At 39.9% G+C, this 27,891-nt stretch overlaps 1 protein-coding gene and 2 long non-coding RNA genes across 4 annotated transcripts; all 3 read left to right on the top strand.

Annotated features, from left to right (window-relative positions):
- Nucleotides 1-530: 530 nt before the first annotated feature.
- On the top strand, nucleotides 531-27,585 carry PRPS2 (phosphoribosyl pyrophosphate synthetase 2). Of its 2 annotated transcripts, XM_037377461.1 has the most exons (8): nucleotides 531-704; nucleotides 11,244-11,427; nucleotides 14,019-14,039; nucleotides 17,516-17,614; nucleotides 18,602-18,726; nucleotides 21,238-21,411; nucleotides 25,528-25,687; nucleotides 26,588-27,585. In XM_037377461.1, the coding sequence occupies exons 1-8, from the start codon at nucleotides 583-585 to the stop codon at nucleotides 26,678-26,680; spliced, it is 978 nt and encodes a 325-aa protein (XP_037233358.1). In that variant the 5' UTR covers nucleotides 531-582; the 3' UTR covers nucleotides 26,681-27,585. The 2 variants fall into 2 exon arrangements, with proteins under 2 accessions (XP_037233358.1, XP_037233359.1); XM_037377462.1 differs by lacking the exon at nucleotides 14,019-14,039.
- LOC119143306 lies at nucleotides 921-4,748 on the top strand. Its single transcript, XR_005102659.1, has 2 exons — nucleotides 921-1,855; nucleotides 2,269-4,748. It is a non-coding gene; the product is annotated as an uncharacterized LOC119143306 (long non-coding RNA).
- LOC119143305 lies at nucleotides 7,587-10,670 on the top strand. The gene is made up of 2 exons (XR_005102658.1): nucleotides 7,587-9,380; nucleotides 9,984-10,670. It is a non-coding gene; the product is annotated as an uncharacterized LOC119143305 (long non-coding RNA).
- Nucleotides 27,586-27,891: the final 306 nt, after the last annotated feature.

Raw genomic sequence — 27,891 nt, 5'->3', positions numbered from 1 at the left:
GAAAATGAGTGGTGTACATCCAGAATCGGCTGCAGCTTACTTAAGGACAGCTCTGGTAGCTAAAACTAGTTAGGTATCTATCCAACTAAACAGATGCCTACCCAGAGCTGTATTTAGCGATTGTCTGTCACCGGAACCACACATAGCCCACTGCACAGGTAGCCAAACCCCGGCTAAGATCTTCCCTCCGTCCCTGTCAGGGCACGGAGCGAAGCGCACCAGAGCTCAGCCCGCCGGAGGGAAAGCCCGGCCCACCCCCGCCTCCGCGGCTGGGCGGCGGCTGGCGGCCTGCGGGGGGCACGGGCCGCACCTGGGCACGGGGGCTCGGGGAGGGGGAGGGGGAGGGGCGGAGGGCGCTGCCCGCCCGAGCACCGCCCCTCCTTGACACCGTCCCCCGGCTGACGGCCGCCGTCGCTACCTGTGCCGCGCGCCCCCCGCCGCCCCCGGCTCGCCCCGCCCCCGGCCCCTCCCCGCTGCAGGCGGCGGGGCCGGGGCGGGCCCGCGGCGCCGGTTATTTGCCCCCGCGGCGTGGTGCCCGCGCTCTCTCCCGTTCTCGCCGCAGCCCCGGCCCCCCCCCCCGCCATGCCGAACATCGTGCTGTTCAGCGGCAGCTCCCACCACGACCTGTCCCAGCGGGTGGCGGACCGGCTGGGGCTGGAGCTGGGCAAGGTGGTCACCAAGAAGTTCAGCAACCAGGAGACCAGGTGCGCGCGGCGCAGCGGGGCGGGCAGCCGTGAGCGGCGCGCGCGGCCACCGGCGCTGCCCCCGCCGGGGCCCCCTTTCCCGGCCGCCGGCCTCGCGCGGCGTTACCTGCGCGCGCGCTCCGGCCCCACCCCCGCGGGCGGCGGGTCCCGCCGGGGCGGTGTGGCGGCGCGGCCCGCGAGTGGGCAGCCCGGGGCGGGCGCGGGGTACGGCGCGGCCAGGCGCGTCCTGCCCGGCCCCCGGCGCTCGTCCCCGGCCGCCGCCCCCCCCTCTCCCCGGAGCCGGCAGGAGGGGCCAGGCGCACCGGCGCTGCCCCGGAGCTGTCCCGCTCGCTCGGGCTGAGCCGGCCGGAGGAGGGGCGGGGGCCCGGGCCCTGGGCAGGCGGAGAGCATCCTCCTGTGGGGGGCGAGGGTGGAGGGTGCTGCAGGCGGCCTGTCTGCAGCGTGGGGTTCATCCCGCCCTTGGCGGGCGGCTGGCCGAACGGCTGAGCAGCTTTATCGCCGTAAAGATAAAACCTTTTTAGTTTTAGGTTGGGTTGATCTAGGGTTGCAGTGCATCGCGCGGTTCTGTAGTTGGGTCGGCTCTGTGTGTGAGTGGGCGTAAGAGCAGGGTGGTGATGATGGGCCAGGCACTTGAAAAGGAGCCTGGCGCGAATCGCGCTTCAGGTTTTGTTGCAGCGGGTCTTTATTCTGTATCAGCAGCCGGGGGTGTGTGGTGCAGCAATTCCAGCTCCTGTGCAGCTTCCCTCCCCAGTCCAAAGCTGTTGTCCCGCATGAGGGTAGTACGGTTGTTACGATGGCCTTGGCTGACTGCTGGAAGTGCAGGTGTGTTGCGTTCCCGGCCAGCCAAATGCAGAAAGTGACTCTGGTAACAGTGCAAAAGACCCTGTGTGACACCGTGAGGACAGCTTGCTCCCCCTGACTCCCTGAGAATATGCTTGCTGGTGCTTTTTCTACTAATATTGCCTCTCTATGAGTCTGTCATCTTCGCTTTCTGACCCACCTGTTTTATTTACTCATTTTTAATGGAGAATTTTAATTTGAGGTGACAGCCCGTGAGCTGGTAAGACTGTGCCGCTGTTTTTCTGTATAGGTGTATGAGACTTGGCTGCCAGCTGATCCTAAAACGTGGAAGTAGCTGGCTAGTCTCTGAGGTTACTGTCTGTTTGTTTTTATCCGTTCTTGTTCTGAATCTCCTAAACAAACGTGTTTTCATTGCTTCCTTTGAAAGATTAACATGGTGTATTCTAAAACTGCTCTTACAAAGCTTGTCCTTCTAGTCTGTCTACGTTTTTGCATTCTCAGTTTAATTGCTCTTGTTCTAGTTATGCTCACTGGCATTACTATAAACCCTCTTCCATTGGTGTTTATGCAACCTAATATTTGCACACTAACTCTTCTATTCATTCCTGATTAAATGAAGGTTTAAATCTTCTCTCAAGTCATTCCAGCCCCATACTCACTTTATTGCTCTTTGATCTCTTTTCTGCATGATAAAACTTAATTTGTGTATTTGGTTGCATGACTTCCTTGCTAACTTCTAATTTTTTTAATGTTTATTCCCCAGACACACTTATCTTTGGTTCTGCAGTTTGCTGTGTTTTAAGGAGAGATTAACTGATTTAGATTTCATCCAAGGTAGAAATTTATCTCTAAAGTTTGCATATTTTTGTGAGGAGGCTTAATTAAATTCTAGGCTGCATCATACAATAATCTTTAGTTTATAATTTCACCTAATTTTTCAGGTGTGCAGTATTGGCCTCTGCCATTAAACAAGTAGGTAGTGGTGACTGCAGCATGTCAGTAGTTTGGCTAATCTAGTAGTGCTAGTTTATTTTCTTAGGCAAATAGGGATGTAGTGTGGTATAGATAGGAGGAATGGCTCTAATCTAAACGTTATTTCTGGTTGCTTCTGTTGCAACACAGTGACCAGTTAGGCTTGATGTCTTTTTTTTGACCTTTTTTTTTTTTTCATGAACTTAAAATGCCTTAACACTTCAAATGTTTGGTTTTGTTTTCTTCATCTACTGCTCCATACTTATGAGATTGTAAAATGAAGTTTGGGGAGGTGGGGGGGGGGGGGGTGTTGTGGTGGTTTGTTTTTTGGTTTTTTTTAACCCCTCAGCCAGGACAGTTGTATCCACTATGTAATGTTTTAAATGGGTAATCTTTTCAATATCCTTAGCAACTTATTTCAGGATTTGGCCTTCCTGTTTTGTAGACTGATTTTCATAAGAAAAAAATCAGCAATAGTAATAAGAGGATTCCTCAACAATGTGTTTGAAATTAAACTACCCCTACAGTTTATAAGATTTATGCTGTAGTGGTCCTTTCCTGAGGCATCTGGATTTTTAGTCTCTATAGAAAAGTTTCATGGTGTGTGCATGTACAGAAAGATAATCTAGGACAATCTTTTTTTTTCTTGTTGTGTTTTTAAATTTATAAACAAATGTATTGGCATTACAAAATACATTTGCAGTATTGCAGAATACTGGAACATGATTGTTAAAGTGCTCAGAGAACCTTAAACCTTCCCGATGGCACTCTGGCAAACTCCAGTGCAAACAGATAAGCTTGGACCCGAGGGTCAACAAACTCTTGCTTTGTCAGATCTGTTAAGTTAGCAAGCTGCAGAGAAGATTCACCTTTTGTTAAAAGCTCTGGTTTGCAGCATTCCCTTAAACATAAATGTAAGTTATGGCGAAACTAATAAATATGTGCAGCCTCAGGCTTAAATCCTTGTCAGAGTGTCATAGCTGGAAACCTTTTAGTCGAGAACTGCAGTTAGTCTGGCTTGCGGAATAGAGTGGAGGGAAGAGTCATTAAACATTTTGTGTTATTTCAACTCAAACAAGCTTTAGAGCCCAGTCCATAGCAGTTGTCAGTAGGTTTGAGGAACTAAAGCTGTGTGCCCTAAGGTTAGCTGGGGATAGGACCATGCCTGACAAGCGCTGTAGCTAAGTGGGCAGGTACATTCCCAACTCCAGGACATTTAAAATGAGAAGGGCTTTATATATATATATATATAAAATGTATACCGAGAGGAGCATCTCTAGCAGTATCCCAGTTCCCCTCAGATTTAGCCTTTCAGCAGTCTTGCAGCTCTGTCTGTAACTCAGAAATGTAGTCTGTGCTAGAGGAAGTAAGTGAAATTGCTGGTAGACTTGGCCACTGCCCTGGTTTTTTTTTCCTTCTTCTATCTAAACTGTATGGAAATGCTTTCCTTCAGCTAACTACCAAAGTCCAGCAACTCTGAGCAGCAAGAGAGCTCCTCAGTAATGTCTGGTTATGGAAGATAACTCTGTTTAGTGTTCAGAGCTTGTGTGTCAATTAAGTGCCAGCTATGGTGTCATGGTAGGAGCTTGAGGAGTAGCACCTTCTCCCTTATCTGGCAAATGCTAGGGCTGCACTGGGGGCTCTGTCAGTTTATCTTTTTCAAACCCCACAAGCAACTGTCATCAGCAGTGTTTTGCAGGCTAGAGGAAGAGGAAAGGAATGGAAGTTCTTAAACAGGCATGGCTGTTGTAACCTCAGCATCGTGAAACTGACAGACATGCAACAGAAGCATACAGATACTGAACACTGAAGTTTTTCACAAGATTGTCTCCAAATACACTGAGATGGCATTTAGTTATAGTTGATACACAATTAAATCTCAAAGCAGGTATATTTGGTGAGTCAGCTGATTTAATAAAAAAAAAATATTGTTGACTGGACATCACTTTTTTAATAATTGTATTTTCTTACAATAAATTGTATGTTTGCTTCTCTAAAGACTATTTATTTTAATTCTGTCCTTGAAATACTTGTTATATGCAAAATGGGGAAACTGGAGTGAAAGGTGACAGTCATACACGCATCGGTCTCAGTGGAAGAAGTTAGTGCTCCTATCCATTCTTGTGAGCTTCCTGGCTTTCCAGTCAGATTCATGGGCTGAAGGCCTGCTTGCAGATCTTCTTGACAGATCTGTGAGGGAGGGAACTGGAGTCCTGCCTGGCACGTGAATTTGGCACAGCCTTATTTAGCTGCTGAAGCTGGGTTGTTTCATTAAGGGTAATGCTTTTATAACATTAAAACAAAAAACTTTTATAACATTAAAACATTAAAAACATTAAGTGTATGCTTTTATAGAGGAAAGTATGGATTGAGTACAAAGGGACACTGCATGGGAAAAGCTGTGTTGTTATGAGGGCCTTTTGTAAGTAAATAAATAAAACTGGAGTCTTGGACTAAAATTTAATCTTAGAAGATGGGGGAAAAATAGCTGATTTTTATAATGAGAATTTTTACAAGGATCACTGTGAGTCTGTATTTCACACAAAGTGGAGTAATGAAAACAATTCCATGAAGAACTGAGAAATCAGGAGCAAAGCTGGAAACTTTGATATTGGCAATATATCTCAGGGAAGTACAATTGAGCATTGGGCTGTAACACTTCCCTCCCATCTTCTCTTCAGCATCCTCCAGCTCTTCTCTGCAGTTATCTCAGATAAGGCATGACCTCACTACATCTCTTGTACCCTGGTTCCTTTGGGTTTGGCTGCTGCAGGGGCTGTGAGGTGTGTGCTACTCACCCTCACTGGAGTAGATGGTTATGGTTTTTGCAGACACCTGATTGTAGAGTAAACAAGCTCAGGTGATTAACTGGTGTTAAATCGGCTAAAAGCATAGAGATTAGGGATATAGTGGGATGTGAAGTGACTCCATACTGCCCAGACACTGAGCAAGTGATTGGCAGCTGGGGTTTTTGTGTGCCGCCTGTGACAGTGGAGGCAGCTGTGTCCTTTGCCTCCCCCCCCTCCCCCCCATGCTGTTGTGTGCAAGAAGAAACTGCAGAAACAGATTTTACTAGCTTGGCTGAACAAAATAAAAATTTCTTCTGGATTGCATGTTTTGTTTATATAGGGAATTGAAGGTGCAGTAAATGCGGCCATTTATCACGTTCTTCATTGCTCCAAATCAGAAAAGGCCCAAAAAAATCTTCAAACTTTTGGCTTGACGCTTGCAGTTTATTGACCTTTCTGTATACTTTGCAAGTTTAATCTTTAAGTAGGTGCTACATGCTTGAAATTTACAAACAAAAAACAATCCATTTGAATCACGCTCAATGATCCCACGTGTCCTTAGCTGCAGTGTTTGGTACTCAGCCTTTGAAGACTCTCTGCAGGTGTTCAGGTTTGTTAGACTTCTGTTTCCAAATTTCTGAGGGTTCATTTTGGACTACACACGGCTTAACCCAGAGCTGCTCAAGTGAAGGTGTTTTCCTCTTGCGGTGGCAGGCTGTGTGCCAGAGTGGAGTGTGAGAAAGCATTTCCTGCCTTGTGCTGCCTAGCATGCCCGTGTCCACCATTAGGATGGGGCAGTGTCAATGAAGCTCTAGTTGGGGGTTGGTCTTGGAGCTGTTACTCAAGCTGGAAGAGCCTAGAGCTGAGGGAGACTGTGGGTGCCAGGAGATATAGGATACCTATAGACCTAAAACCAACTGGCATTTTTACTGTTTGTTGTTTTGGGCTTTGCTAGTACCTGCTTTGTTATACCACATCAGGGCAGTTAAAAATATTTGCCCGGTGAGTTGGAGGTTTTGTGTTAAAAGACTACTCTGCAAAATGCGTTCCCAAAGGTAAGAGGTCAAACACACCCTCTGCTTAGTGCTGCCCGTTGGCTGGGTTTCAAAGGATTGCAAATTGAGCATGTGGACTGGTTTTGATCACCTTTGAAATATCGATTCGTTTTGCACACTGTATGAGGACTCTAGATCTTAGATTTTGGCCTCTTTGGAAATTAAAAGTGTCTGAAGTACACATCTACTTTATCAGTACCTAAATTGCTTGAGAAATCTTACTACTTGTAAGCATAGCTAGAAGTTTAATCTGCTGTAATTATTTTTAGAAGTACATAGACCCCTTTTAAGTGCATGATTTCAACAGGATACTAGTTATGGATTTACATTATTTACCGTTTAAATCTGGCTCTGCATACTTACTCCCCTGCTTGCCCACAACTGTTTTGTCGGGGGTTTTTAGTTAGTATGTACAAATTTAAAATTCCCATTGCTGTAAATTCTGTTGGGAGCATACTATAAATTTAGCTCAGAAGGAGCCGAGTCTGCTGTTACAGCTGATCTTTGAATTTTGTTTAACAGATGCTTCAACCATTGAAATTTGTTTGCAACATAAGTGGGTTTTAAGCCTTAGCCTTAATCTGTGGTAACTAGTCTTTCCAAGTTTTTACATAGTACACTGAACTCTCAAATCAGCCTTTGCAAGATGAAGGCAGATACCAACATCCAAACTTGCTTTTCATCATGTCCTGTCTTATGTGTATCTTTCCCACTAGACCCTTGTGCTTGTGGATTCCAAGCAACTGGCTCAAAGTTAATTACTTTTGTGGGCTATTAATTTCTGTAACTTTTAATTTAAAACCTAATTGTGTGGTGTCAGGGCTTTTAATGCACAGGTTATGTTGACTCTTCTTGAACGAGAAGTTTATTTAAACTGTTACCAAATAGCTGAATTTGATTCAATTGCATAAAACAAACAGAGCTTGTAATCTTGAGGTAAGAGCTTGTTCTTGTGTCCTTTCTCTGTGTCCTTGCTATGTGGAATTGTTTAAATAACCCCACTAACAGTTAATGGGTCATGATATAGATGGTCTAACTGGAATTTAGCAGTAATGTTGTTAGTAACTGCTGCAAAGTTTGACTGCTGTTAACTTAGTGTTCTCTAATAGATATTAGAGGTACAATACCTCAGATATCTGATACTGTAGTTTATAGTATCTTACTGTTTGCCTGTGTTATAGCTGAACGTGTTAAAAAAAAAAAAAAAGCCACAGGAAAAAACCCTGAAAAAATGCAAAAGAAACCCCAAAACAAACACACACACCCCCAAACCACTACCTGCACCCCTCCCCCCAAAGAAAAACTAACAGAAAAAAACCCCAATCCATCCCAAAAAAATCCAGCGGGGTTAGTACAGGCTACGTCTGATGAAATACTTGCAACACAATGACTAGTTATCTTTTACTGTGTGGCTCAATGAAGGTAAAATAGGCAGCTATGTGTAAACTCAACCAGCAGACACAATATTTCTCAATACCGATCTTTGAGAAGGTAGATGATGAGAGATGGGAAAAGCTGATCTGTTGCACAGCTATCTCCAGTTGATTGGGAGGAGATCTTTGTGCAATAATTACATTATGCTATTCTCTGGCATGTTTACCCAAGTGCTATGCAGGTGTTAATTTAAGCTTGATTTAGTTTAGTCTGTATGTAACTTCTGTGTCCACTAGAAATGGTATTTCTGTATACCTATGCACATACTTTCATATTTCTGTGTGCCAAATAAGTATGTCATTCTGGCCTGAAAAGCATAACCAAAAATTTTTCAAATGCATCAAGAAAGAAAGTAGTAGCATTTTTGTTTTTCAAGTTGTTTACAAGATGAAAAAGTTATTGCTAGCTTAAGTTCACTGAAAAGATAGTAATTAATGGCAATTGAAGAAGGATCGCTTCAGGTTCATTGTATTAACCAGATCTATATTTATCTCGGCGTATATTCCCTGACATTTTGAAACCTGTTATTTCTTAGCAGTATGCTTAGAAATGACTGGGTTTTCTAAAAGGAGCAAAACAACTCCAAGTGTTGTAATTCAGTGTTCTTTGTGGTTTTATAATGATCAACAGGATCACTTATTTTTGTCATTCAGCAAAGTTGGTTTTTTTTTTCTATTACTGTTACATAATGTGTCTATGAAACTTTTGGTTACTTTTTTCCCTGAGTACTAGCGACTTATTCTGCCCTTCTTTATCACTCCAATATCATTCTCCCCTGAAAATTGACAGTGTTTTCTTCTTAGGCTTTTTCTTCTTTCTTCTTCTTTGTAATGGTTCCTAGTTTGATTTCCAGAACTGGAGTCTAACCTCACAGTTCTGAGTTGAAAGAGGTGCCATAGAATTTTGCATGCGGTGGTGGTCATCTTTGGACCTTTTCCAAAGGGCTGGTATGTGACACTTGTTATTAAGCAGGTCTGTGTGCCATGTCCAGTGGTGATTATCATTTTTTAGAGTCCTTATAACAGTAACGATGGACCTGTAACAATGATTGAGGCTGTGCCCATTAGCTAGTGGGTGGATCATGGTAATCGTTTAGGTTGGAAGAGACCTTTGAGATCAAGTCCAACCATTAACACAGAACTGCTAAGTCCACTACTAAACTATGTCCCTAAGTATCATATCTATGTGTTCTTTAAACACGTACAGGGACGGTGATCCACCACCTCCCTGGGCAGCCTTTTCCAATGCTTCATCACCCTTTTGGTGAAGAAATTTTTCCTAATATTTGATCTAAACCTCTCCTGGCACAACTTTAAGCCATTTCCTCTTGTCCTATTGCTTCTTACTTGGGAGAAGAGACCTACTCCCACTTCACTATAACCTCCTTTCAGCTAGTTATAGACAGCAATAAGGTCTCCCCTGAGCCTCCTTGGGGTTAAACAACCCCAATTCGCTCCTGTTCCTCCATAATACTTGTTTCTCTAGACCTTTCACCAGCTTCATTGCTCTTCTCTGGACACGCTCTAGCACTTTGATGTCTGTCTTTCAGTGAGCGGCTCAAACCTGAACACAGCATTTGAGGTGCAGTTGAGGAGCTGGATTTGTGCATCCAGAAGCAATGACAGGTTTTGTTTATTCTTCTGGGAGGTGGTGCTCTGGTATTTTAACACCAGAACTGGTTTTGGTAGGGCTTCTAATTAAGCCTGACCAGTTCTTCCCCTTATGGAATATACTTAAATGTCTTACTGAATTTGTTATGTTGTCCAAAAAGGAAAACAAACTAAGAAAATACATTGATCAAAACAGTTTTCTCTTAACAGCCCTATTGATCAAAATCTTGGACAGGGAACTAAGTTTTATGACCAAAAATTTGCATCTTTGTGCCATAATGAAAGCCTCCAAAAGGTTTCCTGGATTAACACTGACATATCTGCAAATGACACTGTCCTTGACCACCTCTGGACTTCCAGAGATCCTGGTGTTTGCTAGATGTTTTGCTTTCTTTTGGCCTTAAGAAATCCTGCTAGTAGCATTCTCAGGCAAAAAAATGTATTCAATTAAGGAGAAAAGTTATGACAGGATGTTTTTATGGCTTGTGTGGGACTGCAGAGGAGTCAAGTAGGGGAGCTGAGAGCATGGACTCAACTATCTTGATGGTAATAAATCAGATGTTTGCATGTCACTAAGGTTTTAAGCAGTAAATTCCTTTCTGTGTTTTGTATCTACAGAAAGCTAATGATTGTTACACAGCACCCCGAAAGCTGGTATACGGAAGCTGTTTGGACTGTGTTTGACTAGAACAAGCTTCAGCACTGAAGGACCCATCAGAGAAATTATTCTACCCACATCTGGGCCATTTGGATGGTTTCCAGCTAGAAGCTTTTGCTTATTTGTCTTGTTTAAAGATGCAACTTTTTAAATAAGGGCCCAAGACTTTTAGCATTTAATAATTAAGACAAACATGACAAAACGTGGGTTTGAAAGGTCTGATCGCCTCATTATTTAGGAAGTCTGTATGTTTCTTATGTTTTGCATGGATTCAGGGAACAACGAAGGTTAGTCTGCCGTTCTTATGTGTACGTTTTGGAGTAACGGGTGTGAAAAGTTAGCATGGTTCAACAGTAGATTTCTGTTGCTTGGGTCTAGAATTTAAAAAGAATCCACATTGATTTGTTTTAATTTTCCTGTTTATTTGTAAGCTCTGTTTAATTTTTTAATTCTGTGATGTGAGCAGTGATCAGTACCAGAGCTTGCCTTGAAATCTGTGGAAGAATAAAATAACTGGTAGTATAAGGAACCAAAGTATGTAAGCACAGTTAGAGCAAATAAAACAACTGACAGACCCTGAGAGTTGTTGAGTCATGGTGAGCTGTTGATGAGCAGTCCTTGGCTTTTCTCTAAGATTTTAATTCAGGAAAAAAAAAAAATACTTGGACATCATGTTGTAAATTTTAACCAGTTTTCTGTTTTGGGGCTGTGGTTTGGTACTTCTCTCTTCTAAAATACAGTAGTTTCTCAAACTGGCTAACATCTCAATTATCACAGAAAAAAATTGCCTTTTTTAAGGAGGTATTTTGATGCAGGTAGTATTTAATGCTCTGAAGTTGGCTCTGTTGTTTCTGTACTTATGTAGGTTATTCTTTAAATGACCATCTCAAAGGAGATGGCAAGGAGACAGAACATACAGACTAAAGAAAAAAAGCAGTATCAAACTTAATAATAATCTGAGCTGCATCTGTGCTATAGCCTTAATTACACATTGGTTTGTGCAGACCTTGTGAAAACAGTTATCTAGGCTGAAATAAATTTTAAACCGACTTATGATGAAACAGACTTTGTATCAAGGGGACAGTTATCCAAATCGCTGTAAAAAAATCTTACTCTACATGCAGATAATCTTATGAAAGCTTGTTAAAACTTTTTTCTGTTCTTTAATAATGCTTTTCCAGTTATTCAAGGGTTTAAATGGTCTTCTCCTGCTCTTTCAGTGTAGAAATTGGTGAAAGTGTGAGAGGAGAAGATGTGTATATCATCCAGAGTGGCTGTGGAGAAATAAATGACAACTTAATGGAACTGCTCATCATGATCAATGCTTGCAAGATTGCATCATCCTCCAGAGTGACTGCCGTAATTCCGTGTTTTCCGTATGCCAGACAAGATAAGAAAGACAAGGTAGGTAAGACACGTGTAATGTCAGGAGGCTTTTTTTCACCTTGTTCACTTGAAATTTTTGGAGATGAAACATATTTTCAGAAATGTTTAAGTAATTTGAAAGATTTGCACTTTTTTCCCCATCCTTTTTTGGTAAAATGTTACATTATTTCATCTATAGGTGAAATGAAGTGAGAAAAATTATTTTTTGCTTGTTTTGGTAATTGACATACCTTCGGTTTGAAAAAGTAGGCACGTCCTGTGTGTGTGGTATATTGCAGAGTGCTCTGCTAGCAAATCTCACCTTATGGGACTGTTTTTCCTGCTTTTTCTAGCTTTACTGTTTTTACCTCTTTATATGAAGAGAGTACACCCTTTTAAACATTTTAATTGCATGGAATTGAATCCTAAATTTGAAGTGCTGTAACCATTATTTAGGTGAGGTTTATCCTATATGGTTGAACAGAGCCAAATGGAAGGAACTAATGAAATCTGCAATGCATAACAGTAATATAAACATTATTTTATGCTGCAAGGCAGATTAATGAAGCTTTTGTTTCTGTAATTATTTTTATAGATGTAAACCTAAAATTTTATGGAAACTTGTAAAAACTTTTCTGATCTTAGTGCCCTTTTCCTGAATTTGATCTGCCATAACTGATGAATATACCAGTTCAGCAAAGCTGACCACAGTAACAAATTCTGTATGACGAGTTTGTTTTTTAAAAAATACAGAACATAAATTTCCTATCTCTCTATACAAAAATACCCTCTAGTATGTTGTGTGACTATTACTTTTACCTAAACTCACTTGAAAAGAACCAACAAGAATAAATGTGAATTTGGCTTTTAAGAATGAATTGCAATGGTTAACTCTTTGGAAAATTGCCCCTGTCCGATACTTTCCATAAATGGACTGCCCCTTCCCTTTCACTTTGGGCCTCAAGGAAATCCCCCCCAAAGCCCTTCTGTTGTTCTTTAGTTATATTTAAAAAAATAACAGTACTAAGAAGTAATGCAGAAACTAAAAATAATAGCGGCTATTACAAAATATGTAATGCTCAGCCTGTGATGTCTGAGAACAAAGCTTAATACAGAAAAGTTATTTTCTGGTATGCTCTTTAAGTGCAGGTTCTCTAACACCGTACTAACATTATCAAAACCCACTTGTTATACTTCCAAAAATAAAATCCAGGAGTTGGATAGTAGCTCCATATTCTCTGCCTAGCTCTCCTAGTTCTTCATTTTTGCTGTGTTTTGTATTGAATAATGCTCTACCTTGATCAGGAGAGCTGAAATACTACTTTTTATCAAAAGAGCTTGAAAGGGAAGCAATAAACGTTGTGCTGAAAAAGGAAAGCATCTCACTATGGTTTGATTTCCAAATTGATATTGGGAGATTCTGCTGGACCATACTGTAAGTTCTGGGTGTGGGAAAAGGATGAGAATGTCCCAAGTTTTCCATGCATCCAGGTTATGCCTTGTCAAGGGAACCCAAAATCCATGTGGCAGACTTCAGAGACACTTAAAACCTGTAGTGTAGTGTAATCGCCCAGCATGCCACCTAGGAGCATCCTGTCTTTTAGAAATGGCATCTGAAGATGGATAGCCTAGGAAAGTGGTTTTGATTAACAGATTTTGAATGTTGTTCCAGACTATTCTCTAGAATAGTTCAGAGTTCCGCAGTTCTAGGCAAGCCATTTCTTTTTTTTTTTTAACCTCTGTTTTGCAATTGAGAAAATGTTTGCCATCTTTGGAAATTAACCTTGGTAGTTGACCTCCATGTTGCAAAATAAGCTATAATATAGCTGTCAGCACTGGGCAGCTTATTGACAGGGAGATCTTTCCTCCCGCTGTTGGATTGCATCACATCATTTGGTCTTTGACCCGTGTTGAGTGCACAAGCTTTATATGCTGCCTGAAGTGTCAGAGAAGTGCCAGCCATTTTCTTCCTATGGTTATACACAAGTTTTCTTTTCTGTGGAGAAAGTTATTGCTGTAGTTTTCTTGACCATGAACTGAAGCAGTGTAATCTTCACTCGCTGGATGCTGTTTTCTGGTTTGAATTTAAGTTGTTAACATTAATCCATAAAGAACTAAATAGACTGAGTACTTGCTGCTTGAAATAACCCTGTATTCTTCATGCCTCTTGCAGTTATGATCACTGAGAACAATGAAAGTGCTCTTGATTTATTTATTTAAGGAAAGGGTCTTGCAGTAAAAAATCATATTCTGAACAAGGCCTGTGTAATCTACTCTGGAAATTCTAGCATTAAACCTGAACTAGCTTTAAATGTGAAACAGAGGTTAAAAAAAAAAGGCTTGCTGAGAATCATAGAAAAGTTGGTAAATCAACTTAGACACAGTCAAGTACTGCCATAAACTGGAACACTTCTGATACACAAGCTGGCTAATTTAAAATTAGCTCAGGTGTATCTGTGTTTGGCCATAGTTGCATTCATGCATCCTCTAATCATGCTAACCTTCAAAGCCATGGGCAGGACACATTTATGTAGGATGCTGCAGAGATGCCTTTGAGATAAGTTCAAAGTAGAGTGACAGGTGAGTTTGGTATTCTACAGCTCATGTAACTTTGTTTTTTTGATTTGTAGAAGGGGTCCGTGGAGCGTTGGGTAGGTATCCTTATTTATTTTTTTTATCTAACGCTATGCATTTCCATTAATATGGCCTCAAAGGGTGAAACTTACTGGGTTACATTATGTATAACTGGGAACATTTTCTGTTTCACTTCTTGATTTGTTGTTTCACCTAGGCCATGATATTAATGCTGTGGAATAATTTGCTACTAGAAGACTCCTAGCCTCTAGTTAAAAATTTATCTGGACATTCAAGATAATGGCTGTCAACTTCTGAAGCTTCAAAGCACATCTCATTTTTGAAACAATAAGTTTAGGTAATACATTAGTGAACATTCAGTATCCATACACTTCACAACTGGCTTTCTTGGAAGTGAAAGTTCCAGTTATAAATATTAAGGGTTTCTTGGAAATTTTTTCAGTATGCATGTGTTGCATTTTGAGCAAGACAATGTAATAAGATGCTTAAAGCCAACAGAGCTTTAATCTTGGTGGACAACTTTCACTTTCAGCTATGCGTCCTTTGCATAGTTACTCTTGTGAGGTTGTTAATATTAGCTTTGTGGATTCCCCCCTGCCCCTGGTAATTTCAGGAATTGTGAATAAATTTGTAATGCATCACAAAGGAAGAAATCATTTATACAACTTATTATATGTAAGTGGGGAATTTGCTTAGGAACTAAAAATTCAGTGATTATTTTTTTACAATTTAGTTTCTGTACATAATGTTATGTTGCATTTTACACTAATAATTCTGAAATTAATCTCAAATTGTGTCAAAAAATGGAACAATGAATACTGTGAATTTCCTTGTGTTCTTGCCTCTCTGATCAGAAGCAAACCTTACAAACTTCAAGTTAAAGAAAATCTTGAGTTCTCATCTACCTTTGTCATCTAACTTTCTGAATAATGAGGCCAGGTTATCTGAGGTTCCTGTGAATATACTTCCTTTGATTTAAAAATCTTCAATTTGGACGGTATTGTAGCACAAATATTTTGTATGCAAGCAATCAAATCCTTTTGAACATGTGTATTTTTTTAATGCACAAGTTTGTGTAAAGGAAACTGTCGGATAGCTGCAAACTTCGTTTGTCTTAATCTCCTATTAGCCCGTTTTGAGAAACAGGTATTGGTGTCTGGCTATCTTTCCTTCCAAGACCCTCTGTCTACCAACACGTAGGCAATCTGATGTGTGCATGTCTGCTAAAACAAGTAACCTAGTGGTAAATCCTTCAAGTTTTTCCTTCTGGGAAGGCAGCCTGCAAGGCCAGCAGCTGAAAGAAGTAACAACTGGTAATGTATACATTAGTATTTGATGCAGGAAAGTATTTTGGGTGGCTTTTTCTGTGATGATGATACTCATTATACATGAGACAAGCTAAGTGGTATTCGCATTGAACAGAAATGGGGAAAAAATAAAAGCAAAATTCAGTATGCTGGATGGAATGGAAATGGCAAACCATGTTCTGGGAAGAATATAATTTGCCTTTAGCAGCTAGCCTGAACTAGTTATCTGTTTCTAATAGAAGGGGTGGTCCTGGTTTGCCATCTTCCCTTCTCTTCCATTTGAGCTGCCTCATCTGGGTGCTGTGGGTCCAGGCAAGTCCTGGTGTGCAGTGCAAGGGAAGTGGTGGGAGTGTATAGCTTGGGAAGAAGGGGTGGAACAAGGAGGGGAGTAAACAACTTGTTTCAGCATCACCTGTTAGTCCAGCTTAGCGGTAGCATCAAACCAGATCTTTGTGAAGAGCTAATAGGAGAACGTTGTGATAGTCTCCAAAGAGTAGAAACTAAATCTTTGTCTTATAAGATGTTGCCAGAGACTTGAGAATGTTTTGAAGCCTAACTTGAAAATGTCAGTTTGTACTGGTGAGGCAAGCTGAAGTGATCAGAAATCTGTATGGCATAAACCAAAAGTTTACTACAAGTAATAAAAATATCCAGAAAGCTTTGGTTGACTTGGGCCTTATGGAACTGAATTTAAATGAGGAGCAGCATAGTCCTCAGTAGCTGGAAAATTGTCTGTGCTGAAGCACTAATGTTGGCAAACTCTTACGGAAGCCATGTGCATCTGAATTGCAGAGATCTAGGGAAGTACTGGCTGTTGCAGGTATCTGCTGTGTATCTTACACAGATGCCATGGTGTTGATGTTCTGTGAAACACAAAACCAGGAGGGATGGTTTTTGAAATGAAGCATTTCTGTAATGATGGTGATTAAATTTGATCCACCCATAGGAAAGACTGCAATATTGCAGTTTCCTTTCTGGAAGGATGTTGGCAACCTACATGCTAAAACAGAGAAATGCCAAGTTTCCACCTAAATTAGCAAATGTTTTGAGGAAAATACTGGCTCCTTGATATGACATAGGCAGAAAAACTTCCAGGTTAAATTTGCAGTGGTTCAGCTTGTTTTCAGTTATGCCCTTGAGCACTGGTGGAAGGAAGGTAAAGATACTCTAGTATCATGGGGTGGAGGCAGAGCTGAATGAGGCTGTTCGATAAGAGGTGTAGCAGGAGAGCATACTGTGCCAGCAAAAACCAAGTCTAACAGTGAGATGGAACCTCTGAATAGCAGTTGTGCTTTCATGCTAATGTTATTGCCAGCTATTAGCCTTATTTAAAGACTGGCAAAAACCAAACAGGAGGCTTCTTTTAGTATTTCTATTACCAAGAAAGCTGTCTAGAGCAGCATAACTTTTTTCAGAGCATAAAAGAACTCCTAACAAAACTTTGGAGTTGCTCACAAAAAAAATGAGGTATCTTTCAGGTATGATTTTTCATCTATCTTATCTTTATGTTGCTGTTTGTTCTGTATCCTTATCACTTTTTAAAAGTTCTGGACATTGGCGTTAACTCTGCTAATTGGATTTTTGCTCTTTGTTCTTTCCACTTCTCTGGCTTTTTTCATCCCTTCTGTCCCTTTTGGGAATTTTAGATTCCAAATTGCATCCAACAATTAAGCCTGAATTAGCAAAAAAGAATAAATAGGCTGGGGTGGCTGGCCCCTGCAACATGGGTCTGGTACAAGCTTTACTGTGTCATGAAGGAGTGCTTGATACTGTGTTATAAAGCAGTGCTGTCAAAAGTTGGGTTCACCCAGTCTTCGCTTTTGGCCATGTTTTTAGAACAGGATAGTTGCATGAGAGTTGGATGTTAATTACAGGGTAGTGGCTTAGAGAAATGGAGTTTTTCTGACTTTCTGTAATAGAAAAGCTAGCTAAAAGTTTTCAATAGAATTGGGAATTGATATCCCAAATTTTATCTGCTTTTTAGTCTACTTCCTACAAAGCATTATTAGGCAGACTGATTTAGATATTCTGAAATGTTTTGCTGAGTTTCAAAACCCTAGTAGCAAGATCAGCCGTTGACAGGCTGCTTTGGCAATAGTTCTGAAGCTCTTCATATCTAGGTTCTAAATATTCTAAAGGAAAAATCAATAAAAGTAGCTAACTTTCTGACTGTGCTTCTAGTTGGCATCTTTTTAAAACCTAAACTTTTGTGCTTTATTCCTCAGAGTCGTGCTCCAATTTCTGCAAAACTTGTTGCCAACATGCTGTCAGTTGCAGGGGCTGACCACATCATCACCATGGACTTGCATGCCTCTCAGATCCAGGTAACTGTCAGTTCTTACTAACAGTGGCTAGGAGCTCTACTGAATTAATGTGAAAGGCTAGTATTAACTATCTGGGGTTTTCTCATTGTTGTGAAAGGCTATGTACAGAAGTGAAATTCTTAGGGTCCAGAGTCTCGCTATCTGTTTCTAATTGAATTCCCTTTTTGAAAGAGACCAGCCTTGATTTTATGGGGTGATTTTGCAGGCATTTCGAATACCTGTGCCTTGGAGTCTTCAATAGAATTTGCAAAGTCCAGAACATAAAATATACTGGTTTGGGGCATGTTCTCTTAATCTGGGCCTGGTCAGAGATTATGGAATTGCTCTAGATAGTTTTGTTGTTACAGCCAAGGGAACGATATTCTCTTAAGAGAAGTGGAGACAGAGGCTGGCTTACTCAGACACAGAGCAAACATAGTTTATCATTCTCAGGTGTACCTCCTTTCAAGATACCTTGTTTTTCTAGAAAATATCTTCTCTTCCAGTTCTGGTATTCTATTTAATCAGAATTTTCTATTATGCTGTATGACTGTCATGTAAATAAAAAGCAGTTTCATTCGTGGCTTAATAGGGATTTCTTGTTACAACTTGCACAGAAAGTAAGATTCCATTTCTGCTGCTCAAGTAATACTAACTCGAATCTTCATATTGAAACACTGAATGTCAAGCAGTTGAAATTTATCGAAGTTGAGTATTACTCACTGGATTTTTTTGAGAGCTTTTCAGAAGCATAATTTTGCTTGAGTGCCTGAAGGTGATCATCTTTTCTATCATTTGAGAACAGATGTTCTCTATTTCACTACTATTGGGTGACATGCTTAGAGACATTAGTATTTGTCTAGCTTCTGCTGCATTTCGTAGTAATATCAGAAGTCAGTGTAAAATACTATCATGTATGGTAGTCAAAGGCTCGGTTATTTCCCTTGTCTTTCTTCCAGGTAAGACATAAACATATATTCATAAAACTCTTTTTCCCTTTCGGACTAGGGTTTCTTTGACATTCCAGTAGATAACCTGTATGCAGAACCTGCGGTGCTGCAGTGGATTAAAGAGAACATTTTGGAGTGGAGAAACTGTATCATAGTCTCACCTGATGCAGGTGGTGCAAAAAGGTACTATACAAGCCTAAAAAATCAGTTTTCCATACGGTTAGTGGTTAATGAACTAGTTTGTCTAGTTATCTTTTTCCTTTATGAATTGTGCAAGATATAGGATACATCACTGATGAATCCAACTGCGTTGTAAAAACAGAGCAACTAGTTCTTATGTTGTTCGTGCTTGAAAACATCCAGGAGCTTTCTATAGTCTAAAGAAAATCTTTTTCTCTCTCCCTGGATATGCCCTCATTAGCTGAATCCCTCTGCAGGGGGGAAGAGATTTTTTTCCTGCTGCTTGCTTCTTTAGTCCAGTTGCTGCATCTCTTCCTGCTTCACTCTGGAATTGCCTAAGTTTCCCTTCTCTGTCAAATCATATGGCCTGTCCCCACTGTACCTGCTGGCACTTAGGTAAGAGCTTGTTTGAGTTGTTTCTTTTTTCATTACGTTATTGCATTCCAGCTGTAAACCTATTGACCCCAAGTTGTGCGCTGTGGATACCAGAAAAAGAGAGTAAAGTTTTGGTTTGAGTGGCAAAAGGTAAAAATAGAGAAGTTAATTCATTGGAGTGCTTCTTCATTCACAGCATGCATTATTCATTTAGCAGACTGTCCTTTGTATGGTATCTGTTGAGTATAAACTAATGCAAAAGCTCAGAAGCATGCTGGCTGGTGAGGTATTAAACCATGCCATTAAGGCAAAATGCTTATTTTCAAGTTTTATTGGTTGTGGTGCTGCTACAGAATGAATGGGAGCCAAGGCAAATGATATAAGAATCATGTGAGCCTGTAATAATTTAAATGTTTGAAATGTAGTAGGGGGGGAAAATGTGAAAGACCGTCACAGTTTGATTTTAATTGAAGTCCTTGGGTCTGTTGTGAGTGTTCATGTTGTAATAATTAGTAAGGAAATAAGACTGATTAGAACTCCATAGCTGTTTTCTTTTAGGTTAACCAAGGTAAAGATGTGAAGAATATAAACTAGGGAAAGCATTCTAAAACTCGGATGACTGTCAGTTAAACTTCTTTGTTCCTATCTGGATACTGTTGTTTCCACAGTTGTTTGTTTGTGGTTTTGTTTTTGTTTTGTTTGTTAAACAAAATACAGCCTTTGCTAAGAATTCAAATAAGACAGCATTTTTTCCCCTACAAAATATTTGTACATTAAGTTGCTTGTAAGAGAGGTGGGTGGAGGTGGGGGTGTTTGAGGACCACTGTCACTCTATTTAACATAGATGGAGTCTATCTTTGGTAACTTTCTGTTGTAATGCAATCGAGCAGTTACTGGTGAAGTAGGGGATAATGTTGCTTTCAGTATAATCACAGCTTCTCTTTCATGTCCAGTAATGTAAAGAAAATGGTTTAGCTTTTCCATTTAAAACATGTAGACCTTAAAAATAATTATTGGGTTAATGAAAAGTGAATAGAATATGAAGAAAGCTTGTCTTAAATTTTAAATCCCTAAACATCAAAGAAATAAAAGAAAAAAGCTCATTTAAAATACCTGAATTCTTTTTTGTTTTTTTGACCATTTGTTTGGTGTTTTTACCCAGCTTATTAAATTTCATTACTGAAACAAGATATGCAGATTCCATAGTTATCTTAATGCCTTGGATGTATTGAGATTTGATATGAAATTGCACTGTCTTAAAAAATGCCCAAACATTTGAGGTTTTTGTTTGTCACCCAGTTGTTGAAATACAGTAACTAACAATTCCTTCATATTTAAGTGGTAGAGAAACAAAACTGTATTCCCTGTTAACTGTGCATGTTAATAACCTTGTTAACGACATTCTAAATGTAGTCTAAAAAAACAGACTACAAGGCTGTGGCACCACAGAAAAAGCACGGTATTGTTTATTCCTGTGTCTATACCTACCAGCTCTGGCATATTAAATAACCTGAGAAAAGCAATTGGAAGACTGTAACAAATTAAATTTGTTATTGGAGGTTTGTCTGGCCACCAGTGGTCACCCTGAATAGTTTTAAAAGATCTTTGTCAAGCAGATGTATGCTAAGAGAGTTACTGATGAAGTAAGCTACTTGCTTACTAGTCAAGTGCTGCTAAAAGAATTAGTCACTATTAACTTGCTTGTTGGGTTTCTCTTTGGTTTTATTTCATGTTTCTACAATGGTATTTTCAGTTAGGATGTTAAAGTACGCGCTGCTGTGGGCTTAGAACTGAGGCTACTCTACTTTATCTAGTGTGACTAGGTATTTCGGCAGTTTAATAAAAGCTTGTGAATAAATAAAATATTTTCAAAGCTAGGCACTTAATGACAGAAAACCCAAGTCAATTCAATATAAAAACCAAAGCAAAACAAAACACGATTTCTGGAGTATGTCTTTCTGGTTGTATTTATTAGCAGTGAATTAAGATTGCTGCTAACCTGTCTTACTAGTTGCAGAAGTTTGTGCTGCAGTAGTTTGACAGCAGGAAACTTAAAAATTGTGTTTTATGACAAATGCAGATGTATGGCTCTGTTCTTTCTTTGAAAACCCTAAATGTGTATTTGTTCCTGTAACTTAGGGTTACTTCAATTGCTGACAGACTGAATGTGGAATTTGCTCTCATTCATAAAGAAAGAAAGAAGGCAAATGAAGTGGACAGAATGGTCTTGGTTGGTGATGTGAAAGACAGAGTGGCAATTCTTGTTGATGATATGGCTGACACATGTGGCACAATATGTCATGCAGCAGACAAGTAAGTAGTATTATGAACTGGCCCCCTGTCTTGATGTACGGTAACCTTCAGACAGCTGGTGAAAGCAGTTGCTGTGTCCTGTATGCTTATAACCCAGCCTGACCTCTGTAGCATGAATTGTCTCTGATCCTTGTGTCTATAGGTCACAGTATTGTGATCAAGCTGTGTCCTTCTTTAGAACATGGAATTGGGAAAATATTTACAGAAATACATTATCTGTGTTTAGAAAGAGGACAGAATAAATACGAAGTCATAGAACTTGGAAAGGACTTGGGCCATCTAGCACACTTTTCAATTCCAAGGCAGAAAAGACAGAAAATCATTCTCTTGAACTTCATCATGGAGCCTTTCCACTTTCCTTAGGCAATCTTTCACAAAGCTTTACTTGATTTAATATTGGAAAGTATTGTCTCCCCAGTGTTTAATGCATGTTTAATGTTAATCTTTAATGCGAGTCTTCCTTATAAAAACTACTTGTACTTTTCATCCTGGGAGGTGAGAATAAATTTTCCTGACTTGTGTCTGGAAGTTAGTTGAGTGTTCTCATTCCCCTCTAGACTAAGTAACTTCAGTTTGTTCAGTCTTTCCACATAGTTTCTAGACTTCTGCTCTGTTATCAATACCCTCTGGATTCTTTCCAGTTAGCCCACTTGTTGGAGCACAGCATGTGGATGTAGGCCCACTAGCTTCACTGAAGCTCTAGCAGTGCTAAGTAGAAAGGATTATGTTATGGTTTTCCAGCTGGCTTTATGCTGGTATGGTGGTGGTATAGTTTTTCCTGGCTTTCAGGGTGGTGGTATAGTTTTTCCACAGAAGTTGTCATTTTTGACTGCACTGAACTTTGGTAATGTCTGTAGCCTTAAAAAAAAAAAAGTTCTAGATTCCTGAAATGATTCATTCTTCCTATTGTTGGCGATATATATGGCAGCAACTCTAGCTTCAAAATAGTTTTGAAAAAAATGGAGGAATGGGCTGAAATTCATTAAGAAAGTGTGAGGTATTACAGGTGAACAATGCTAGACTAAAGTGCTCCTGCCCTTCCATGCATATCCAAATCTGTGCTACCAATTTTGGTTTAGGAGGTCGACTGCAATCTAAACTTGCCCACAGTCCTCAGGTTTTAAATCTGCTGTTCAAAGATCCTGTATTTTGATATTGTTTATAGCAAAGCCCACCCCCGTATGATTGTAAATAGTGCACATTGGAAGTGGGAAGGAACTGCTGAGGAGAAAGACACGGAAATGTGTTAAATTGATGTTGCTGAACATTTACTGTAGCATTGCTACTCTTGGATGTAATCTTTTCTAAAGCTGGTATGTGTCAGCTGAGAGCATCTTGAATTTACGTTCCTGTCCAACATATTTGTAGACACTGTTGAGGGTATGAAATACTCTTGCATCCAAGATGGGTCCATATAGTACTTCCTGCCTGACTCTATTTGAGTCATAGAATCGTTTAGGATGGAAAGGACCTCTGAGATCATTGTCTGTTAACCTAGCACTGCCAAGTACACCACTAAACTATGTCCCTAAGTACCACATCTACACATCTTTCAAACACCTCCAGAGATGGTGAATCAACCACTTCCCTGGGCAACCTATTCCAATGCTTGACAAACTTTTCGGTGAAGAAATTTTCCCTAACATCCAATGTAAGCCTCCCCTGGTGCAACTTGAGGCCATTTCCTCTTGTCCTATAGCTTCTTACCGGGGGGAGGAGACCAACATGACCTCACTACAACCTCCTTTCAAGTAGCTGTAGAGAGCGAGAATGTCTCGCCCAAGCCTCCGTTTCTCCAGACTAAGCAACCTCAGTTCTATCAGCTGTTCCTCATAAGATTTGTCTTACAGACCCTTCACCAGCTTTATTGCCCTTTTCTCGACAAATTCCAGCATCTCAATGTCTTTCTTGTAGTTAAGGAGCCCCAAACTGAACATGGTATTTTAGGTGTGGCTTCACCAGTCCTGAGAACAGGGGGACAGTCACTTCCCTAGTCTTGCTCTCTGGACTATTTCTGATGCAAGCCAGGATGCTGTTGGCTGCCTTGGCCACCTGGGCACGCTGTTGGTTGATGTTGACCAACACTGCCGGGTCCTTTTCTGCTGGGCACCTTTCCAGCTGCTCTTCCCCAAGCCTGTAGTGCTGTGTGGGGTTGTTGTGACCCAAGTGCAGGACCTGGCATTTAACAGTGTTGAACTTCTTACAATTGGCCCATCGGTCCAGCCTGTCTAGATCCCTCTGCAGAGCCTTCCTACCCTCAAGCAGGTCAACTAGTGCCCAACTTGGTGTTGTCTGGAAATCTGCTGAGGGTGTGCTCTCCCCTCAACAGATCATTGATGAAGATATTTAAAAGAACTGGCCCCAGTGCTGATTCCTGGGGAACACCACTTATGACAGGCCACCAACTGGATTTAACTCCATTTGCCACCACTCTTCGGGCTCAGCTCTCCAGCCAGCTTTTTACTGTGCAAAGAGTACACCTGTCCAAGCTGTAAGCAGCCAGTTTCTCCAGGAGTGTGCTGTGGGAAATGGTGTCAAAGCAACAGGGTAAAGCTTAAGTGCCAGATACTACTGTTGGTGGTTTGAAGTAAAGATAGTCCCCTGAGTCTACAGTCTTTAGTTGCAGGCTTGCTGTTTGCATCTAGATAAAAAGGATGTGAAAAACTTGTGGTAGAGGGATTCATATAGTCTTGTGATTCTTTTTACTTTGATGGAAATCTGATGGAATTTTGCTAAGAGATGTTGTACAGTTGTTTGCTATCTGCATGCTAATCTGCATCAGACCCCAAATCATGTTTCTAGGCTGTGCCCTTTGTAGATCAAACCCACAAATTGCCTACCCAGTGATTTTTTGAAATATTTTTTTTAATACTCCTGTGCATAGAGGAAGTTAATTCATGTCAAAAAGGGGCCTTTCTTTCCTGATAAGAAAGAAGCACTTTATCTACAGGAAATTTCTAGAGAGCATGTTCTAAAACAATCAGAAACCTTCAATGTACCTGCAGTGTTTGCTAAGACAGATGTTTTTGTGTGAGTGAGGCTGCCTTGTATCATGCTCTTGGCTTGAAGTAGTGCTTTTCATTAATGTCAAATCTAGGTGAGATGTACTTCGTGCTTAATTAGGCTTGCTCACCCAATTACTTTAGACCTCTTTTTGTCGTAGCAGCCTAGACGTATGTAAGTAGATGAACCAAGAAATGTATTTTCAGATCCAGCAGATCACCTTGCTTAAGTATGAACTTAAGTACACACCCTCGGTATGCACCCTGTTGTAGTACATCCTCCTTGTAGGTGGCAGTTACTAAATGTAATGCTGAGACTGACCAGAAAACTTTGGATTCTGGTGAGTCATTCAAAATGAGATGATGCTTCTGTTTTGTTTCTCTTCCTATCTTAATGTGTTTGTACTATGATCTGATAAAGTATCACTATTCAGGGCCTTCGTTTGTAAGACTTAGAAAGGAGCTAGGACATAGCTGAGCATACAGAGGCAGAGAGGCCAGTCAAAACTAAATTAAGAGGTTGACTCATTCACAAGGTGTTCTAGTTCTGTGATTTATACTTTTTTTTTTTCCTACTGTGGTGCATCATTTCACTACATGCTTGGATCAGCAGCATGTCTTCCCACAAGCTTGCAGTAAAGCTAGGCTTTTAATCATTAATATTTCTTGTTCCTCAAACTCTTTTCAAGTGGAATTGTTTGAATTCCAAATTAAAATAACGGTACACAAAATGAAAGCACAGTATTTGTGAATACTGCCATCCAACCTACTTCATTTTTGCCTGATTAAGATAGAAAACTTGTGCTGGAATTCAGTTGTGTTGTGCTGATACGGTCAAAAGTGCAGCATTTTATATTGGTATCATTCCTACTTATGGCAGCTTTTTTATTTAATTGGCATTCATCTGGGTTTTTTTTTTTTTTGTGAGAGACTTACTCGTATAACCTGGAAAAGTTAAAAATTCTCTGAATTAGTTTGTAGATACTTACATTTTTCCTGTAGCTTCCAGGAGAAATTTGTGTGTAACATGTATTTTAGAGAGCTCTGTATGTGGTTTCATCTATAGTAGTGTATGTAAACATGTATCACAGCTTATTTTTCCTCTGTTCTACAGGTTAGTATCTGCTGGAGCTACTAAAGTTTATGCCATTCTTACTCATGGCATCTTTTCTGGTCCTGCTATTTCTCGGATTAATAATGCATCATTTGAGGCAGTTGTGGTAACTAATACAATCCCCCAGGAAGAGAAAATGAAACACTGCCCAAAAATTCAGGTACAGTGGTGGTTTTGTCATCTGCTCAAACTCTGGAATTGCATCTTGCTGTTCACTGATGCTAGAATTTGTGCCTTGAGAAGAAAACAATATTCTGAAATGTAGTTTGCAGAACATCTTGCTTAAAGCATGCTAAAGAGCTGTTTTAAGGGGATTCTGGTAGTAGAGTATTGCAAAATATTGGGTATTTACAACAGATTGAGTATGCTTGACTGTGAAAGAGTGGCAAATGTAAAATTGGCTGGGTTTTTTATCAATATTAATCATACAATATTTGTATGTAGAAACTTCAGTTATGTTATTGTGGATGCCACAGAAATCTTAGATGGTGTGCTTTTCTTAAATAACTAATGAAAATGCTCAAAATAACAATTACAAGTTTCTTTTTAAAAACCAAACTGAAAATGCAAAGCTGACGTGTCAGTAGCTTTTAAATGAGATTGTTCTGCGAAGTCCTGTGTCCATTATGGAGTTTTTCGTTAGTACAGAATGAAGGAAAGCATAAAAGATTGGGTTTTTTAATGCAATATTGAGTTTTTTAAAAGCTTAAAATGTTTTTGGCATTTATTGAAACAAGGCAAGCACTTAAGTTATACTTCCCTTAAACTGTATTTGTGTCAAGTGGACACTGCCATCTGATGGCTAGAATAGTGGTTTTTGACAACATGCCCTCTGCCAGAAGTCTTCAGCAATATGTCTGTGCAGCAATTCTATTCAATGCTTTCTTACTCAATCTTTTAGTTTTATGTTGCATTAATGCAGTTGTTAAGTACCTATGCTTTAATATTATTTTACTTCCTAGAAGAGGTACAAGCACAACTGTAAATTGAATAAATATTCATATGTTTATGCAATGCCAAGAAAAATAAATATAAACTTTCTTCTTGAATTTTATTTCAGTTTATTGACATTTCCATGATCCTGGCTGAGGCAATTCGAAGAACACACAATGGTGAATCTGTGTCTTACCTGTTCAGCCATGTCCCCTTGTAACTGCAGGAGATTGCATTGCATCTTTGCAAAGATCCCTTCAGCTAGCACTGTTTTTAACAATGCATCTCAACCACAAGAAATTAGTATCTTTGTACAATTCCAGAGCTTTTATGTTTAATTATTATATTTGTCTTGTAATTACCATTTGTTGTTTGTAAGTGGGCAATAAATCTCAGTCTTGCAGAAACTTTGTGAATTCCCCTGAGAGTCTGGAAGTCTTGTGTTGCCTAATTTCTTTTATGTGCCCACCCTCACTTTCTGCTAAACTTCTGCTTCAGATCTGTTCTATACAGAACTGCAAACTGTGCATAGAGCTTCATGAGTTGTATGTTAGATCATATTCTTTGTTAAACTAAATGCTGCAAGCTTCAGTATCTTGTACCTGCTAATCTCTCAGGCAAGCAGATGCTGGGTTTTGTGTTATGTTTAACTACAATGAATAATATTTTATAAGTCCTAACAGAATGTAAACTTCATGTTAATTTTAAGGAACTGTTGACATATCCATAGTACTGAGTTTCATACGCTTCACATTCTTTTTTCCACATGATATGTGGCTGCTATTTTCTTTTGTAAAGCTCTCATTACATTAAATCATTTGCTCAACATCTATTCTGTGCAGTTACTGTCTTCAGTTGTAAGATTAATGTTTCAGTATTCCTGGGATAATTAATTTTGTGTTTCAATAATAAGGACCAATTAATAATGAGCAGTTTGGTTTAAATTTCAGTTCTTCCCCATAACTTTTTGACATTCCATGATTGTGATCATATGAATTATTTTGTTGCAGATTTCCTGTTAGTATTGTAAAGCTTCACTACGCAAAGTCCAAACAGCAAGTTTAAACACCCTTATACAAGCTGGTCTCTACCTACATTTACTTGATTAAAAAGTCTTTGAAAATACTTTCTGGTTTTCTGTTTTTCTAACTGCACAGTCAATAGAGCTTCATGTTTCTATTACAAAGTATCACAGTACTTCACTGTGGAACCAGTGAACAACAGTAGACTTAACGACTTAACTAGTCTTGAATACTTTTAACATTGGAGAAAATCTTTACAAAAAGTTTTGCATCTCGTATACAGAAAAAGCTTATGGTTAACTACTGGTAATGCAGTCAGTAATGGATTGGGGGGGGGCGGGAATAACAATTCTAATGTTAATTTTAGGTCTTTCAATCCTTCTATGGAATGTTTTCAGTCTTCCTGCTA

This window comes from Falco rusticolus, chromosome 2, assembly GCF_015220075.1.
Source record: "Falco rusticolus isolate bFalRus1 chromosome 2, bFalRus1.pri, whole genome shotgun sequence".
Lineage (NCBI taxonomy): Eukaryota > Metazoa > Chordata > Aves > Falconiformes > Falconidae > Falco > Falco rusticolus.
This window is presented reverse-complemented; position numbering and strand designations above follow the sequence as displayed.

Excerpts from the sequence above, each read along its gene's own strand:
- PRPS2 (XM_037377461.1), top strand. The coding sequence starts at position 583 with ATGCCGAACATCGTGCTGTTCAGCGGCAGCTCCCACCACGACCTGTCC. Across the intron at positions 705-11,243 it reads TTCAGCAACCAGGAGACCAG|TGTAGAAATTGGTGAAAGTG; the intron begins GTGCGCGCGGCG and ends CTGCTCTTTCAG. Across the intron at positions 21,412-25,527 it reads ATATGTCATGCAGCAGACAA|GTTAGTATCTGCTGGAGCTA; the intron begins GTAAGTAGTATT and ends TCTGTTCTACAG.